The 18,220-nt window shown below is 36.6% G+C and overlaps 1 protein-coding gene across 1 annotated transcript in view; it reads left to right on the top strand.

The window, feature by feature from the left end:
• VPS13B (vacuolar protein sorting 13 homolog B) overlaps positions 1 to 18,220 on the top strand; it is a 490,950-nt gene that overhangs the window by 264,594 nt on the left and 208,136 nt on the right. Inside the window, exons 24-26 of the mRNA XM_059815701.1 lie at positions 1,910 to 2,116; positions 16,624 to 16,795; positions 17,835 to 17,949. Of these exons, the coding sequence (XP_059671684.1) occupies positions 1,910 to 2,116; positions 16,624 to 16,795; positions 17,835 to 17,949 (494 nt within the window). The remainder of the gene's footprint in view (positions 1 to 1,909; positions 2,117 to 16,623; positions 16,796 to 17,834; positions 17,950 to 18,220) is intronic.

Below are 18,220 nucleotides of genomic sequence, written 5' to 3'. Positions count from 1 at the left end.
ACATATAGACATGTGCCTTCTTTTTTGTTTTGATGAGCTTTTGTTGTGAGGCTTTTTGGTATTTTCTACTTCTTAACATATCTCCATGAAAATAATTTCCCTCTAATAAAAATGTGCCTTTTTTTCTTGGTGAACTTGTTGTCTTGCCTCTGGTTTCAGAGCAAGGGAGAGTATTAGGGTCATAGTACTTGGCTGTCTAGTTGCTGGTGATGTTCAGAGAGATGGCTACTGCTGTCTGAGATAGCCAGTTTCAGAGTGGCTGCAAAGATTCTAGCCTGAGTAATTTAAAAAAAATCTCCCTGATAACATAAGTAATTATTAGCTGTAATGATTATGATTGTTGCAACCCCAATAAGATTTAAACTCTTCAATGCTGGTTTAGATGAAGACAAACCTCTTTACCTTGTGTATGAGCATGCATGTAAACACAGAAGTTGCATCATTCCTTCTTTTGCGTTTTGTGCCTTTATGAACAGCAGCATAACTAAATTTCTGGAAGCCCTGCTTCGTTAAGACAAGTATAGCTTAAATTGTCCTTGCTTTCTTGACCAAAGAATATTTTGAGGGAGGAGAGATTGCAAGCATGTATGAATTAGATATGTATTTGTATCCTATTAATTTTCCAGAGACTCTTTTGCCAGCAAAGTGTCAACACCAGTTAATGTTATATTAATCAATCAGATGGACATTATTAGTTGATCTTCCTGAGTTACATAGAAGTGACTCAGGAAAAGTAGAAATTTGTAATTAGTAATTTAAAAACTACCAGTGCATATCAGAGTGCTACAGACACAAAATATTTTAAAGCATAACTAAAAAACTTTTTGCCAAAGCCACAGTTATTGTTTGTTTATAGATTGCTCAGTATATGAAGACAAAAAAAGTACTGAGTAGTTTATCTCCTTTAAGGAAAAATTCTGTCAAAAGAGTATATGACCTGTTCAGTGTAAGCCTTGAAACTTCAAAAGAAAATCCAAGATGAATTAAGAAGGTTTTTATAAAATTCCAGCACTTCACCTCTTAAGAAAGGACTGTAGCGTGTACTTCGAGACTTCATCACACGCTCTCACGCACAAAATCAAGTACTGTTTTATATCAAATGTAGATTGACAACAGTGTGTTTCTGCATCTGTTCTGCCCACATAAGAAGCCAGCTTCGTAGAGGAGATGTGTCCTGAGGCTTAAAGTTCTTATAAATATGAGAATTTCCATTTTTTATAATGGCAAGTTGGGTATGGTATCCAGCTGTGGATCCGCTTATATATTGTTTGCAGTTTTCTCTGAGCTAGTTTTATACAGTATATTGCAGCATGTTGTCATACGAGTTCCTTGATTAATGCTTATTTATAAAAACTTGTGTAAATATCTTAGAACTGAGTCAAACAATGTGCAAGTTAAACAGTATGTTTCTGAATATTAGAATGACATATGCCAGGAGACTATTGAGTTTGATAGTGGTTATTCTTCCTAAAACATAGAACAGTTTCATATGCTGTGTGGGATCATAATTTTAATTCAATTTAAATGAATATTTTTTGCACTGTTAATATTTCATGAAGTTTATATATTTGCCTTTTTCTAGAGGCAGTATCTATACATATGAACTATACAACAAATTACCTTTGTTTAATTATTAAAACTGATATTAGTAAAAGTTTTACAAGACTATGTTACTGGTTATGTTTTTAGAAGCTAGGTATCATATGTTTAGACAAAGCACGGATTATTTTTATCAAAATCACTATACTGTAACTGATGGTAGTTATTTTAATTGCAATGTAGTTGCTTCTGAGAACATTAGAAATGGTGAGAAGTTCAGTTCTGCTACATTCTAAGTCTCAGTGGAAGACTTTGATTTTCCTTCACCTCATTAAGGAAAGCTTCATCTTAAGGTTTTTTTTTCTTTTAGGTACAGCTTCTGTATGAACTGGCTGAGATCACAAGTAAAGTCTGGAATAAAATTCAGAGGAAAGGAATTCTATATCCATCTTCTGTTTATACTGAAACCATGACAGGACCTGCTCCTCCTAGCTCTCCAGTTAAAAGTAGTGTTGGTACCGCTCCACCAGATACCAGCACATACAGCCCATCTGGTGACATTGGGACCACTACAGAGGTAGGCTTTCTTTAAAAAAAAAAAAAAAAAAAAGGTTATGTGAGTTCTGACTTGCAGGGTGCGGTGTGCAGCCAAGTAAAAATCAGAAGGATCAGAAAGAGCAGTCGTGTCCCTGTGGAAAGTAGCTTTGCCCCAGTAAACTAATGAAGAATACTTCATTACTCAGTTTGGTGGAACAAGAGGAAAGAGAAAAAAAAAATAAATTGCTGTATTGCTCCTATGTTTATTATTTTTCTGGATTGTTTCTCTTTGAAGTGAATGAATAGTAACTCTTGTCAGAAAATCATGGTTAGTGTTTTCAGGTCAAGAAGCATAAGGTGTTTTTCAAGTTCAGAATTATTAGAATAGTAACTGATGTTTTTGTAAGTATCTGTGACACCTGTGCTGCTTGTGAGTCATCCCAAGAAGCTTCAGCAGTCAGCCTGTCATATTGATGCTAGTCACTACTATGCCTGAGTCAGTGGAGAACTGCTGTGTGTAGACCGTATTGACAACCAGGAGAGGTACCGGGGCAGTGAAGGCTCCAAAGCCAGCTGTACTCTCAGCCCAGGTCCATCCAGCCATTGTTACCCTCCATCTATGAAATACTTCTGGAGCTCAGTTCCTTCCCTTCTCCCAGCTGTCCCCTGTCTCAGGAGTGCTTTTGTAACTCAGTCACATGAGGATTTGGGTATGCAGCTTCAAATACAAGAAAGATTGGCTACTAGGCTTTATGTATTTGTTTCCTTAATTTACAGCACTGCATAACTGCCTGGAGCAATCTGGTAGCTGATCTTAATCTCTGTGTGTGCCCAAGACTGTAAAATACTGTTTTGAGGCATAGGAAGGAGTTCTGCTTCTCTGCCATACTGAGGAAAGAAGGCCAGTTCTTTTGTCAGCGTGCATACGGTGTTCAACTTCATCCATGAGTATCGTTAGCTGTGAGTCACCAGGTAGCTGATACAGTAGAAGGGGTGGTCACAGGAGGCTGTACAACTGAATAGGCCTAGTAGTTGTGATTTTTCTTAGTGTCCCTGTCAGGCTTACTAGTTAGAATAATGAGTTGGCCTTGTTTGTGCTCCAGGAGAGAGCCAAAAATGCATAACATGAGTTAAGGTATACCAATGGTATATCATACATATGTAATGCTTCATTCTTAACATAAAGCTGTTAGAACGCAGGGAAACTGTTCTGAGAGACTAAGTTTCATTCTCAGGATAAACACATCAATTTTGGGGGCACCTTGTAAAACAGTTCTGGAACACAGGCAAATACGCAGCAGTTTGAATGCTGAATGCAATTACATATTGAACAACATTTGGCCAGGAGTGCTTTAACTCCATGTATGGTTTATATTAATTCCCAGGTTTGGAGAAAGTGAAATGGTGATTGCTAGTGCTTACTTTTTTTATGCGTCACACACTCAGACACGGAGGTAACTGTCATTAAAAGGTGTTTGAGCTAGAGTTTCAATTCTTAAGTTGTTTCACTAAAATGTTTCTAGATTATTTGAATAGCCTTGGGTTTGGTGTATTTCTATGTGTGTGATCTCAATTGTGAAAAATTTTGCCACAGATACAGAATTGAAGGTAAGCAATAATAGTAAGAAAACAACATGGTCACAAAAATAGTATTTTTTCACCTACTCACATCAAATCCCTTTCTCATTAAAATCAGAAACCACCAGCTTTATAAATAACGATTTGGTTTTGACCCTCTGTATAGACAGCAGTATTTGCAGTACATGCTGTACTTGGAGCATTACTTGAAACTGATTCAGTAATTGTTTTAATCCATATGTTACCAAGATTATTTTGGTAATATGGGTCCAAGTTCAGCATTCATATCCTACCCCTTTGCAAAATGTTGTTCATCTTTTATTTAATTTTATTCCTATCCTCAACAAATGTTATGCACTAGCTAAATAAATTTTCTCCTGATCTAAATGAAGTTTGGTGAATTAGCCAACAAAGGACAATGTTAGAATTTGTGTTCAGTCTTTTCCACTCTGAAGCTAAGACCATAATTTCAATCTCGTTAGAATAGAAAGTTCTACTAAAACACATGGTATTAATATTGGGGTTTTTTCACAATAGAGGACTTAGAGTTGACATAGCACTTCACAACTGAGGTTTGAAAACTGCTTTGAAAAAAATGTAGCATTGTGCTTAGACATGATAAATAAATTAAAAAATTAACCATGCTCTGAGGATATTATTAAAGAATGGAAGAAGAAAGCAAGCTACAAACATAAGAAAATGTTTGCATGAAGCCATAGCTCATATGACCGAAAGACAAGAATACAGCTTCCGTCCATCATCTCCATTTAGAGCTCTCAGCCCAAGGCGTTCTGACTGTGGCTGGGGTAGGAAGGCAGTTCAGAAGAAAGAGCCAGCACAAGGGATATGTAAGTGCACAGATAGAAAAGCATACTGAGGCAGGTGCCATTTGTTTAATGGAGGCAGTGATGTGGGAGAACATATACATGGCCAGATATTTGAGATTGTAAGAAGTTCTTTGTCAGAAATTGAAAATGAGACTTAGAAGGCTAATTTTTATATTGTCAGAAAAAGATTCACAGAGTTGTTCAAGTAGGAGGGTAATATTTTTTGGCTCAGCAGCTGAGGAAAATCTTACTCCATTTCTGATTAACTGGGTGGGAATATTATGTGTATTGAGGTTATTAAAATCAAAACGGTATGTAGGGTGTACAGGGGTTTTAATTAACAGTAAACAAAGAGAAAGTCGAAGGTTTTGAACTACTCTGCTTGAAAAAAAGACTTAGAGAGAATCTTTGTCATGGGAAGTCAAGCCAGAGTTGAGATTCCTGTAAGACTAGTAGCTACAAAAATGCTGTATTTGAGTTTGTGGGTACTATCATTTTTATGAATTTGTGAATCAATGTTTATACTTGAAGACCACCTTTGATATCGGTCTTGTGATTTCTTGAAAAAAGTTAGTGGTACTGTAAGGTGAAAAGGAATGGATAGCCGGTGGAGGATTAATCAAAATGATTTGGTTGTTATGGGATGTAACATCAAAGGTTGTCTTTGACCTAGTGCTTTCTTGTATTTAAAGACTGATGTTTAAAGCAAAACAGACCTCAAAAAACTATTATCCCTTCACTCTTAGGACTAATTTTAGTTGGAGTGAGGTGAATCACCTAGTAGGATGACCAGGTTAATGCATTCTAGATGATGTAAACAAAGTAGCGTTTTCCAAACATTTTTATTAAGCCATAAGGAAAATGATCTTAAGCACTCTACCACTATTTAAAAATCAATGTAGTCATCACTTGACCTGAATTTTTTTTCTTTTTAATCTTTTTGTGGCCATCAGTAAAAATATATCTCAAAGTGTTTTGAAGCTATACAATGAACTTGTGCAGATCATCGTGTGTAAAGTAGCTAAGAACATTGCTCCTGAGACTGTGTCCTGATGTCTGTGAGTTGTGTAGTAGTGTTGGGGGTGGGAAAGGGAAAGAGGTAGGAAAATCACGCTTGGCCAACCGCTGAGAAATAATAAAAGGAACTATATTTTCTTCTCACATTTCTAATAGACTATTTTAGACAATATAAATTAAATAATTTGTAACATAATGGTTGGCAGTATCTCCATAACACATTCTCTTTTGCGGTTGGTGGCTGTCTCTGAACTTCTTCAACATATTTCCTAGCATCAAAGCACAAGCTAGGTTTTCATTATAATGACATGGTGGTTGTCCTGTTCTTTGAGGTAAGAATTGTTGAGTATTTAAAAATATTTGTATTGAAAAATTAGTTAAGGAATGTTCTCCCTCATTCGTTTTCTCCAGTGAAAGCTGTTTGTCCTTTGAGAGTAGTTAATCACTTAGTTTCCCTGTTTTCTTTTGCTAACTTAATTACTATCACCATAACTGGCTGTAGATAGCGTGATCATGAAATTGTGCTTCTCCTTTGTTTAATGAGGGTAGGATGTGAAGATGAGCGAATCTGGTCACTTCTTCTGTCTCCAGCTGCTACTTTGAACTACTTCAGTCTGCTGTGTGTTTCAGTTATAGTCCTTATAATATAGACTTTATTTGAAGAAAAATAACCTCCTTAGTATGTTCAATTATGCACCGAACCCTGTTAGAGGTGCAGGGGTGCAACTGAGTGGCATCTCTACAGAGAGTTATACAGCTATTCCTCTGCCCCAAATGCAGGCAAAGTAAGTTGACAGGCCTTGTAGTCAAGAACTGTAGACAGATTTATTTTTTTTTTATTGTTTTGTCTCCTGTGAAGTACAGCAGTTAGTTCTACCTGTCAAATTGCCTAATGGGCTGCAGGTGTCCATCTGTTATACCATACTATTTTCAGTGAGGCCAAGTTTTTCTTCTGGGTGAAGACGTAGTACTCCACAGTCTATGCAAGTGTGGATCGTTATATATAACATCTATCTTAGACATAAGACTTTTTATCTGGAGACCCTGTTTGTTCACAAGAGCCTAACTAGTGAAATCCAAACAAGTATTTTAAAACCCAATTGCATTGTCTTGCACCAAAGTACAGCTGAGGGCTGAATATTTTTCCAGGTACCTTCTGAAGAAGTAATTTTAATTTCAAAGAGTGTAGAAGCGGGACTGGGGATGTCAGAGTAACCTAATGCATGTCAGCTTCATCTGTCATGGTATTCTTCAAGTACTCTTTAGAGACTGGTATAGAAAATCTGAGCCGTGGAGAGGGATTGTTGGTGTTTGGAGACAGGAAGGCAAAAGTTATCTTTAATACCTCACAGAAATGGTGATTGTAGGAACTGGGATGTCAGGAAAGCTAATCAACTGAGAGTAAGTGATACTGCATGGAAATGGAGGATGCCTGAAAAAGGCATGCTTTCAGTGAACAGTAGAGGGAAAAGGGAAGGTGGAAGTAGCTTTGGGGAGGCAGCTGAGAAGATTGAAGCAGCATTCCACCATTTTCCTGGGTGTGATTTATCCCCGTCTGTGGTTTTGCTGCTGGTTGGAACTGGACCACTCCTTTCCCTTCCCACAGAGTCTGAATTCCATCAAGAGAGCAATAAAAGCAAATGAGGCAGTTATAGTGCAGACACTCACTGGCTAGGAGACCTAACACCATCAAAGCCTTGCTTGATTGCTGTCTTGATACAGGCAGGTCTGAAAACAACTTGCAAATACTCGGGGAAATAGAAAAATATTTTTATTTTAATCTCTTTAAATACTGTGTACTGAACGTCTTTACATTCTCTAAAATGATAGTATTGATTACTTATAGAGGCATATTTTGGTTTTTAGAAATTTGAAGGTACTTAATATTGGCCTAATGTTACTCGCAAAGAAGTCAGTGGGAGCAAATCTAGGTCCATGTTGTTTGATTTGGAAAATACCATCCTGTATTTGCAAATGATAACTTGTGTTCAGACTATTGTAACAGTAATGTTTTTAATGAAAGAAATGGAGGAGGTAATATATAAAAGTAGAGTGCATTAGCCACAATTTCATGTTACAGCTATGTATTTTATAGTCATTATTGCTGATAAGCAGCAATGAAGTATATAGAATAATTAAACAATAATATGTATTTCTACATGTTTGACTTAAGGAGATTTTCCAGAAGTTTGTGTTTTATCAGAGTCTGTATTTTGTTTATATGTTCCTATATTTTTAGAACTTGAAATCTGTAGAACAAAAATACTTTGCTGCAATAGGTACTTTTTTTTTTAAGTTTAGAGATTTTACAGTTAATGTGTTATTTTGTTCTGTGGGAGACAAATGATTATTTTTAAAGCTTCTTTCAGCTGCAAGGGACTTGCTATAAACGAATCGGAAGAAAGCAAACTCTCACAACTGTTTATATTAAACAGCAAAAGAAGTAATTTGTTTATGTGACCTGCGGATGATTTATATTCTAAGCTGTGTGTAATTATTTTCATGCTGACAAGTTGATAGTGAGTACCATGGTCCTATGTGGATAAAGCTACCTAGCTTACTGAATTTTTGGCTGGGTGGTGGTAAGACAGGGAAGCATGAGTGAGAGGCTTAAGTACTGGAGGGCTGGAAACAGTTAATCATTTTTACCATTCCTCCTTTGGAACAGCAAAAGCAAAGGTAGTACAGACTAAAACAGGCCACTTGTTACTGTTTACTTAAGTACAAACAGTGGTAGAAGTGTTTAGTCCTTGGGGAAACTCAGTGATTGAACAAGAACGCAGAAGTTATTTTGATAAGGCATAGCAGCAGTGTAGCCAAACTGTGATCATCCCTGAGCTTTAGGCAGGCCAAGGATGAAGGCCTCATATGTTTGGATCTTCCCGATGAACAAAGATAAATTCTGCTAAGAAAATAAACTCAGTATATTGGTCAATTTGCAACAATTGGTGAAAGAATTAAATGGTATATTTTAGGACTTGGCATGAGAAGTTGTGGGAAAATAGTTCAGGGTTTCTGACTCTGGCTTGATTTTTCTGTAGATCTGGAAATAGAGCAGAAAACTAATGCATAACTGTATTTAACAATACCACACTGGGTGCTGAAAATCCAAAATGAAAATTGAAACGGCATGAGAAACAAGAGCACAGTCTCTCTTCTCACTTCAGTTGCTTAGTTTTTCACTGCAAAAAAATTCTAAGAATTTGAGCTTATTTTTTAAGAAAATGTCAGCTACTGCAAACCATCAGTTTTTCAGCCCCTGTGACCCTGCACGATGGTTCTGGTTACAGTACCGTTAACAGAAGGCTAAGAAGAAATACAATCTCTTCGTTTTTCACCTTCCAAAGGATAGCCGTATAGCAATGTCTGCCTTTGGAGGAGCATCTGCAGTGCTTTTGCCACTGAGAAAGAGAATGGGCCGATTCAACTGTTTATGTATGTTTGAATGGCAGAAAAAATTTAGATAGTATGTTCATATTGAACTGTTGAAGTAGGGGATGGGTGGAGCCAGTAACCTCTGATAGAGACATGGTATTGAGCAGCTGGGGATGTCTGTTGATAAGCTCTGCAGCTGGCATAGCTGCAAACAGAAGAGGTTATCGCTAAAGCCTCAGCTTCCTGCAGTTTTAGCTATGCTGTCAAGCTAGCTAGTCCAAGCTGTAGTACACACAGTGACCTGGAATACTAGGTGGGAACACAGTAACCTGAGTACGGAATTGCAGTGCAAAGGTAAGCACAAGTGAGTTGAGGCCCTGGTTAGGACTTGCAGGCCCTGGGGTAGAACAAGTTCCAAACCCCTGGCAATTGCAGGTCTGGGTGTTTGACCCCCAACTTACTCTGCCTCTGGCAGTGTCCAGAGGTTCACAATTCTTTTATTTCTGATAACGTTGTTTTACGTCAACATCCTCCATTTGAGTCCGAGAAATTCAAGGACTGTTTTTCATTTTCAGGTACACTTCCAGAAATACGTGCATGTGTAGGACTTGCTTGTGCATTGACTAAATGAAGTTTTGTTCTACAGCTATGCAATTTCAGTAGGATTTAATAAAGCTACCTCACATGCTACAGAAATTGAAATGTGAGAAACATCTGCAAATCAGACAAGCATAAGTGCAAACAACATGGGAATGATGCCAGTGAAATCTTAGCTTCAGCAATATTAATAGAAACTGCGAGCACTTTGGCCTCTTTCCTTCACCTGTGTATTTCTTGGTTATAGCATATCACATACATGGCCTATTCCATTATGTATTTAGAAAAGGAGGAGTTTCTAATGATACATCTGGGCCTGTACCTGTAACTCTGTTTTTTTGTAAACTTCATAGATATAATAGGAAGTTGGTAGGGGCCATATTCCCTAAAATTCAGGGTTTCTTGCTTTTAAATTTGATTGCACATTCCTGGGTTAATTTGCTTTTTATATATGTCTAGAGTTATGCTAGATAAACTCCGTTCTTCAAGAATCTCGCAAATACTCCTATAAGTAACCTTTTCCCAAAATTATCAACTGGCTGATTCTCTGAGAGGCATAGTACATCATTTAATATCTTTAGAAAAATAAGCTTAAAGAAAAGTGTGGGAAAAAGATAGCCTCAGTTTTCTACAAACCAAGTTATCTGTATTCTCAAACCACTAAACAAAAACAGCTCTCTGTGGAAAAAAAAGTTAACAAAATGCATGAAACATCTGAACACATTTAAATTATGAAAATAAAAGAACGCAGTTACAAAATTCAAACTTGCCATGGTGGCAGTATGTATTTGCTGTTAATTGTAGCCCTTTAATTTAATTTACTGTTGTTTTCTTCTTTTTAACTATCAGAAATGTAGAGACCTGCCAAAATTTTAGAACAAAGTTGTTTTTCATACAAAAAGCAGTTTGGAACATATCCAGTAGGAGAGTGAGGGTGTGTATGGAGGGCGGGGAGGAGACTGTCTCTCATTCCCACCCCCTCCATCACAGTTTGCAAGTTACAGTTTGGCAAATTAAGTGTGCCTACAGTACAGAAAGAACTTTAAAAATGCTCCAGCTCTAAGGAAAAAAAAAAAAAAAGGAAAATGCTTTTTATAGAATTAAAAGACTAGAGAGCAACAAATCAGTCCACAGAACATTAACATTGGCTTGAACTTCGTCTTGAACTGTAAATAAACGTATTATCAGGTTTAAATAAGAATTATTTCTCTCTTTCCTTAACCTTTAATTGGCTCCCATTTCTTGATACCCTGTGAAATCCATCTGAGGATCTCAGCTAAGGGAAATTGTCCTTGGCTGGCTCCTTCCTTCAGAGCTGCCCTGCTGAAGGGATCTCCCTGTTCCAAAGTACTCTTGACTCCAGTGTCTCCAGAGCATGTGAGGTTTGATGAGAACACTCATCCCAGGCACAATGAAACTCCAACACAGGAGCATCATCTTTTAGGGGTATCGCTCAAAGGCAAATTGTGAAGATGTGGGAAGTTATTGGAAGGCAGAGTGTCAAAGAAACATTTTGATGAGTTATACAAAAGAAACAAGAAGAGAGGAATTTATTGGCAGAAACTGTGAAAGGCTTAGAACTGCTGCCATTCTGATGGCATAAAATTGCAAGTCAAGAAATAGGGTAAGGCTTCTCTGATGTCAGAATGAGGACTTTGCAAATAAAGACTCTTTAAAAAGGGAGACAGGATTCTCAAAGTATTATGTTCTTTCCAGCTCTGGAAGGATATGCTTTTGCTCCTCCTTATTATGGCTTTACAAGAAGGCAGAGTAGACAGTTGGAAGGGAGGCAGGCTAATGTTTGAAGAGGGTGGACAGGGATAGTCAGAGGATGGCAAAATGGCTGGGTTGTTGTTGCCTCCTGGCTTATGCCACTGTCCTATCAACGGAGCCTGCCACTTCAGGAGAAGCAATAAGGACTAACATTGGTTAGTACTGGAGAAGCGGCTGCTCTACCTATATCCTTTCAGATGCTGGGGGACTTCCAGGCCTGACACTCTCCAAGGCCGTTTCCCAATTTTCGTTCCTTCCCCATACTTTTCTGTTCCAAGAACAGGCACCGGCATCCTTGAGGAAACAAAACTGAGTTTTGCTTACAGTGCTGAAAACTTACCTACTTCCATGTTGCTGTCAGTGCTGCCTTGTAGGGCAATGAAGTGGCACTGGAGAAAGTAGAGTTTTTTGTGAAGACAGTAGGAAATGTCTTGCAATGGCATGGTTAGTAAACAGTACTAGGAGTCGTTGGACAAAAAGGTTTGGTAACAGGCAGGAAGAAATTTGCTGGGGAAGCAAATAGGAAATGTGAGTCACAGTTTGGCAGAAAGGAGTTAACCTCTGCTCTGAACATATTATTTAGCATATTCTACCACCGTTTTTGTTTTTTTTTTTTATCTTGTTGGGTGCCATATGTCCACTGTACCACTTGCTTTGGAGTTGGATGCATCTTAGTGAAATGAGCTGCCTGAGTTTTCTCCAATTATATGTCCTACTGTGGTAGACATTAAATATATTTAATAATCTAAATTTGCAGACAATATAAGAGAAAAATGGAAGAAGGAAGAGAAATTATAAAAGCAAGAGGATCATGTTAAGTCCATGGATTGGAGAGGGATTTCAGGTCATTTTGTGTAAGGAAGTTTGCTCAGTGAGAATGCAATGGAGAAGAAATGCTCAGAAGAGAAAGGACAGGGAGGGAAGCAGGAAGGGAGAGAAGGCATAGTGTGTGGCTGAAGTTGTTTTTGTTGTTTTGTTTTTTTTTTTAAAAGTAGCCTTGAGTAGGTCCTTTCTCCCATTTCGTTTATAACCTAGTTGTTACTGATTTAAACACACTGGCAACTTGGTGACAGTTAAGAACCTTTCAGGAAAGAAAGGATTCTAAAAGAGAGAAGGTGTTACAAAAATTGGTGCATAAAATGGTATAGGGAAGTTTCCCTCTGGGAGGTCTGTTTGAAGGGAACCGGATGAAGCTCCTTCTCCTTTAACTCTGGTTGTCTGCTCACTCTCTTCTATGCTGTGTTAGCAGCTCTCTCACCAATGGAGTCATCCATTCATCCCTTGTTTCTGTAACTTGTCTTCTGTTAGAATCTTACTTCCCAAATTAATTTCCTTAACTCCCACTATTACAGCTCCCTGCTCCTTCCACCACACGTGCAAATAAGTACATACATACACAGACAAGTGTTCTTTCTCTCTTTCTGATTAATCTTGCTCATCCCCTTCTGGTCCTTGTCCGGCTACTTCAGACCAGTCTGTACATGTCTGCCTCATACAGAGAGAGCAGTGTTTCTCTTGTCTTAGTTTCTGGGCTAATTGCACTACTTCTGCCTTTATGGGCTCCATGAGGACCACACATTTAATTGATAGGCCTCTAAGTACCTCTTTTTTTACAGAGCAAGAACTTAATTCAGACCAGTTTTCTTCAATTTGTTTCTGCAGGTCTTTGGTACCTCCAGCTCTGTGTTCGTGCATTCATTCATTAATATTCTCTTTCTCTCTCTCAATCTGACCATTAATAAGTGATCAAGCATTTTATAGCAGACATCTAGATGATTTGTGTAGAATAAAGACATCACAGGCAAAACCTGTCATAAGACAATGAATATATAATCTGCATTCCTATTTATTACCCTATTTACCTTTTCGTATTTAAGATGCTAGCATAGATTGCACCTTTTCAGAGGTTACTACTGTCAATATTACATTATTTTCTTACCCTTTTGTTAGTTCTCTTGAAGGTGAGCTCCTTGTTTTTCCTATGGGTTGAAACTCTCTATTGTCTGTCTTTCACGGTCTGTGATCTCATTCCTACATGGCATTCACAAATCCAATGAGTAATATTTTTTTTTAGTCTGACTTGTATACTGCCACCTAATGCCATATCCGTGGTTCCTTGACACATTATGACTAATATTTAAAGAAATCTTCCCAATTATAACAGCGCATGCTTTCCATACACTAATAAAACACTTCTCATCGAGAATGTTTTCTTCATCATTGACTCTTTTGCAAAAAACAGGCATTTTTTTATTTGCTGTTCACTAGCCACTGATGATTAGTAACGATAGCACTAATCTCTAATCCTAGAGATTTACAAAATTGAACTACTTAATTTTTAGAAACAGCAGCTTTAATTCAAGTAACTGCCAGGGTATCTTTTTTCTGTGATGCTTTTTTTTTTAACAGATTAATACAGTCAACACAAATTTGTACATAGACAGTTTTGCACATACCTGAATTATGTACTAGTTAGTTACATTCATAATGAAAAGACACCATTAGATGGATTAATAGTCTTGAACCATGGTAAAATTAGAACTGGACTCATATTTATTTGTTTTCCTCTTCACAAATAGTATCTGAAGAGCAAAAGCCCACCGTCATTTGAATGACATTTCATAAAGCAAAATCCAATTTCTCAGCCCATAAAAGACATTGCCGTTTGTTAAACTAGACTAAATCTAGCAATAATGATATTTTAAAAAATTGCAAAAGTTTATAGTTATATGTAATGTTATGGAAATACCACTGATTTTTCTTAAAACTTACTTGATGAGAGTATGATATTTCTTTCCTTTTCTTTCTGAATTGTCTAATTTCACCATGGAATCAGCATTATAGTGCTATATACCATCTCCCTCCATCAGTACTTAGCCTGAAGGTTTGTCTTACTTGAGCTAAGGCCTGATTTTTTGCCTTTCATTTGTTTTCAAAAGTGAGATGAGGAGCTTGAAATAAATATATATACTCCACTAAGAAACCTCATATTAATAGCAGTTAGCTTTTTGCACCTCTGGAGTCTAACAGTTTTTCAAAAGATGGACACCTATGGCTCTACAGGTAGTCTGTTCAGAGTGGTAAGTGACAATGCCTTATATAATAAATATAAATAGAAATATACCCGTTTTCTTTCATGCATTTTGATTAATGCAAAGCCACCATCACCATAGATAATTGAAGGTGAATTGAATATTAATTTTCATTTCAACACTTCATATTACATCTGATGAACTGGTCCAAATATTATAGTCTCATGTTTAGGTATTATTTTCCAGTAACATACGTTCGTTAGTTGTACAAGGTCTCCCTTCCTCACATGAATTAATATCTGGAATGGTAAGTTCTCTGCCAGCTATTGACAATGTAGATGGTTTCTTACCAATTGTAGTAGGTATCGCTGAGTTTTTCAAGGATAAAGGTTACTGCATACAGGTAAAGTACCTTTGCTGTTTCTCTCTGTGTCCTCTAAGTTTTGTTGGGACAAAGAAAACCCATCAGTAAATGTTAATTTGAGTGACATAGAGCTGAAAGCATGAAGCAGAAGCCGTTTTCAGTGTTTCTCTGAAAAAGAAAGTGGTAAAGGTAATAATATTCTTCATTATGCAATAAATTCTAGAAGCACAATGTCAGCTGCTCCATTTGGTGTATATCAGATAGCTCAAAATCATAATGGATTGTGTGCAAAACTTTTGTAAGGTTTTGACCTTCTTGTCTTCTGTTATGGTTAGGTTGGTGATAAGAGAACATGTATACATGATAGAAATCCTATAATTAAACTGTAGGCCTGAGTTGAATGAAAATGGGATTTATCAACATAAATGCTTGCATATGAGCTATGTCATTTGGTTTGGGATAAGTTTTACCTGTCCGGAAAACAGATTGCTAACAGAATTTCCATACTCACATTTTCCAGTCTTGGACTGAATAATGAGTCAAGTACTGTCAGATTTTAAATTTTGCTACTCAAAGTAAGTTTTTCTGGGACATCTGAAGCTGAAGTGAGTGCATTGTCATTTCTTGCCTGACAGGTTAAAATGGATTCAGTAAAACTGCAATGCTTTCTGTGTAGGTCTGCTTCCAGGGTGTCTTCCATATAAATCATCTCGGTTAGTCATTAGATAAATCTCAAAATTTCCAAACATGCTGTTCATCATAATTTACAATTCCTAATCCCTAAAACCCTCATTGAAAGTTAAGACTTTGGGTGTTTATTGGTCTGTAAATCTTAGAAACAACTTTGTCTTAATGGATCAAAGTGACAATACACTGTTCCTTGCCTTTTGTGCTTGAATAATGAAGAAAACTTGCAGCACTTGGTGGAGTGGCAAGTGAAGATGCTGATGGATTTTTAGTGGCTTCTGGTTGACGTTAGTGACGTTTGTGTCCATTGCATTCAGTTTAATAGGCTATAAACACTAGGAGCTGATGAGCAATTACATGTTTGCATCTTTCCTTTCCTATTTGGAGGCAGTAAGTTCCAGAAACGGAGCAGGATGAAGTCCTATGGCTGGTAAATATTTCACTTGTGCCATCAAGAATTATCAGAATGTGCCTGCAGGGCTCTGGTAAGCCCTTGTAACAGGATTTTCAGTATAGCTTTCATTTGTCATGTTCTTTTCCTAAAAACATTGACCTTCGTGCCTTCTTTGTTGAGCTGTTAATGTTTTAGGGAATGAATGCAGATTATTGATGGCACAGAAGCTTCTACAAGCTCATTTGTCAACAGATCGTTTATTTAAGAATATTGCAAGTGACAATCACCTTTTTTAAATAACAGAAATATTTAAAAAGTGGCAACTAAAATCTTTCCAATTCTTACAAAAAGCTATTATTTTGTGAAATCGTTTTGCCAAGCTGTTACAGGGAAGCATATAGAAGAAGGGAAAAAAACCCCAACCCCAAAAACAGTGTGTGTGTAGTATGGAAGTTTTACGGCCATACTGGGTGGCTTTTCATTTGGCACCTCCAACAACTCTTTCTTCCTTTGCCTTTCAGATATGCACAAGCTTGCTTATCCCCTTTCCCATTGCATCTCAAAATATTCCTATCAGCCTGTGGTTTTTTTCATTGATGATAGTATATCAGTAGTGTAGAATTAATGAGGAAAGCTCACTATGCCAAGTGGAACTAAGTCATGGAACCTTACAGTTTTACCATATAGTCTTTGCCAAAGTCTATTATCTATACCTAAGAAAAGGGGAATATATTTTGTTTTATTTTTTCCTCCTTTTAAAAAATGGCTTAATTGAAATATACTATCAGTGAGTCAGTATTTATATGTATATAGTTTGGGCATCTACATCAGTCTAGACAGAAGAAAAAAGAGGACTGGTGAAAAGCAATATTTTTTTTCTCAGCTATTACATCTGTTTCATAGGGTGATTCTCTTCAGGGTGGTGATGATTCTCCGTTCTCAGACTCCATTACATTGGAACAAACAACAAGTAATATCGGAGTCTCAAGTGGACGTGTCAGCCTATGGATGCAGTGGATGTTGCCAAAAATTACTATAAAATTGTTTGCCCCTGATCCTAGAAATAATGGCACAGGTATTCAGCATTTTTTCCCCTAATACACTATTCTAGATTCCATGCATTGTTTTACAGCACAGTATGAGGTATTCAGAGCATTTATTGGCGATATTAAACACTGTAATGCAGAAATAATGGGTTGGATCTGTATTTTAAACTAGAGTGACAAGCTGTAGTTAGGTTAGTGCATGTAATCAGAATACAGTGTTGTTCTTTGGCATAAACTTCCCCCACCATGTGGAAAGATGATTATATTAAATTGGAAATAAGCTGGTTATTTTACTTAATAGAGTGCTGCATTTATTGTCTTACAAGCAATCATGTTTCATTTTGATATGGTTTAGTAGTATGTTTTGTGTATGTCCATGTATAGACAGGTACTTTTGTACTGATAATTTCAAATTTAAATTTAACATAATTATCCTAGTATAATCCTTACAGTCATAGGAAGTTTAATATGGAGTTCAATGTAGAAGTTTCAACTTCTGTGTTGAAAAGAGAAATATGTGTGGTACACAGCTTCTCTTTTTTTCTTTGAGATTAAAGTTGGATTATCATCCAGATAGTAATTGTTTGAAAGGAGCTTGGATTCTGTAAATGTACTGCAGGACTTCAAATATTTTTTTGTTAGGAAACACTGCTCCTTTGCAATTAACATTGTTACTCATAGAAATGTGAAAAAATAAGGAGACTAATGATTAAAGCTAATTTTCAAGGAGATTAACCTTTGATTTTAAAAAACTAATTACATGACAGAAAGAAATCTCAAGTGTTCTTAGAGTAAATATATGCCAAATACATTTTTACATGAATTGTACTATAAACACCTGAACTAAAACCCCCATATATGAGTCTCTCTACACATTTGTATAAGAAAGCTTGGATTCTAGGATTTTTTTCTGGTTCCTATCTGTGTGACACTTGAATCAAAAAATGCTTTATGAAAAAACTCTAGTAGCATCATCATATTTACAAAATGTAGTGTCTCAGATATATTTCTTGCTTAAAAACTTGTAAGTTCCAGATTAATAATTTTTATTTTCTTTGACTGTTACAGAAGTTTGTGTTGTCAGTGAATTAGAAGATCTCAGTGCCTCAGTGGATATGCAGGATGTCTATACCAAAATCAAATGTAAAATAGAAAGCTTCAATATTGACCATTACAGAAACAGGTAATTCCTGGGAGTTATGCTGCTTTAACTTCAGGCTGAAAGAAGGTGGCAGGTGTTTTTTTTTTTTCTTAGTTCTTAACTTGAATTTAAGGTAATTGTTCAATTTCAGTGAAATTACTTTAACCTTTTAAGTAATAAAAATCAAAATTACATTTTCTCAGAATTATATCTGATTCCAAAGAAATACCTGGAAGTTATTACAAATCAGGAGAGCGTTTTTTCACACTTACTGCTCTGTTGGTTCATTAGACACAAATTATTCATTTTAGCT

The sequence above is a fragment of the Gavia stellata genome, chromosome 3 (genome assembly GCF_030936135.1).
Source record: "Gavia stellata isolate bGavSte3 chromosome 3, bGavSte3.hap2, whole genome shotgun sequence".
NCBI classification, from domain to species: domain Eukaryota; kingdom Metazoa; phylum Chordata; class Aves; order Gaviiformes; family Gaviidae; genus Gavia; species Gavia stellata.
The sequence above is the reverse complement of the archived record's forward strand: the minus strand, read 5'-3'. Positions and strand labels throughout refer to the sequence as shown.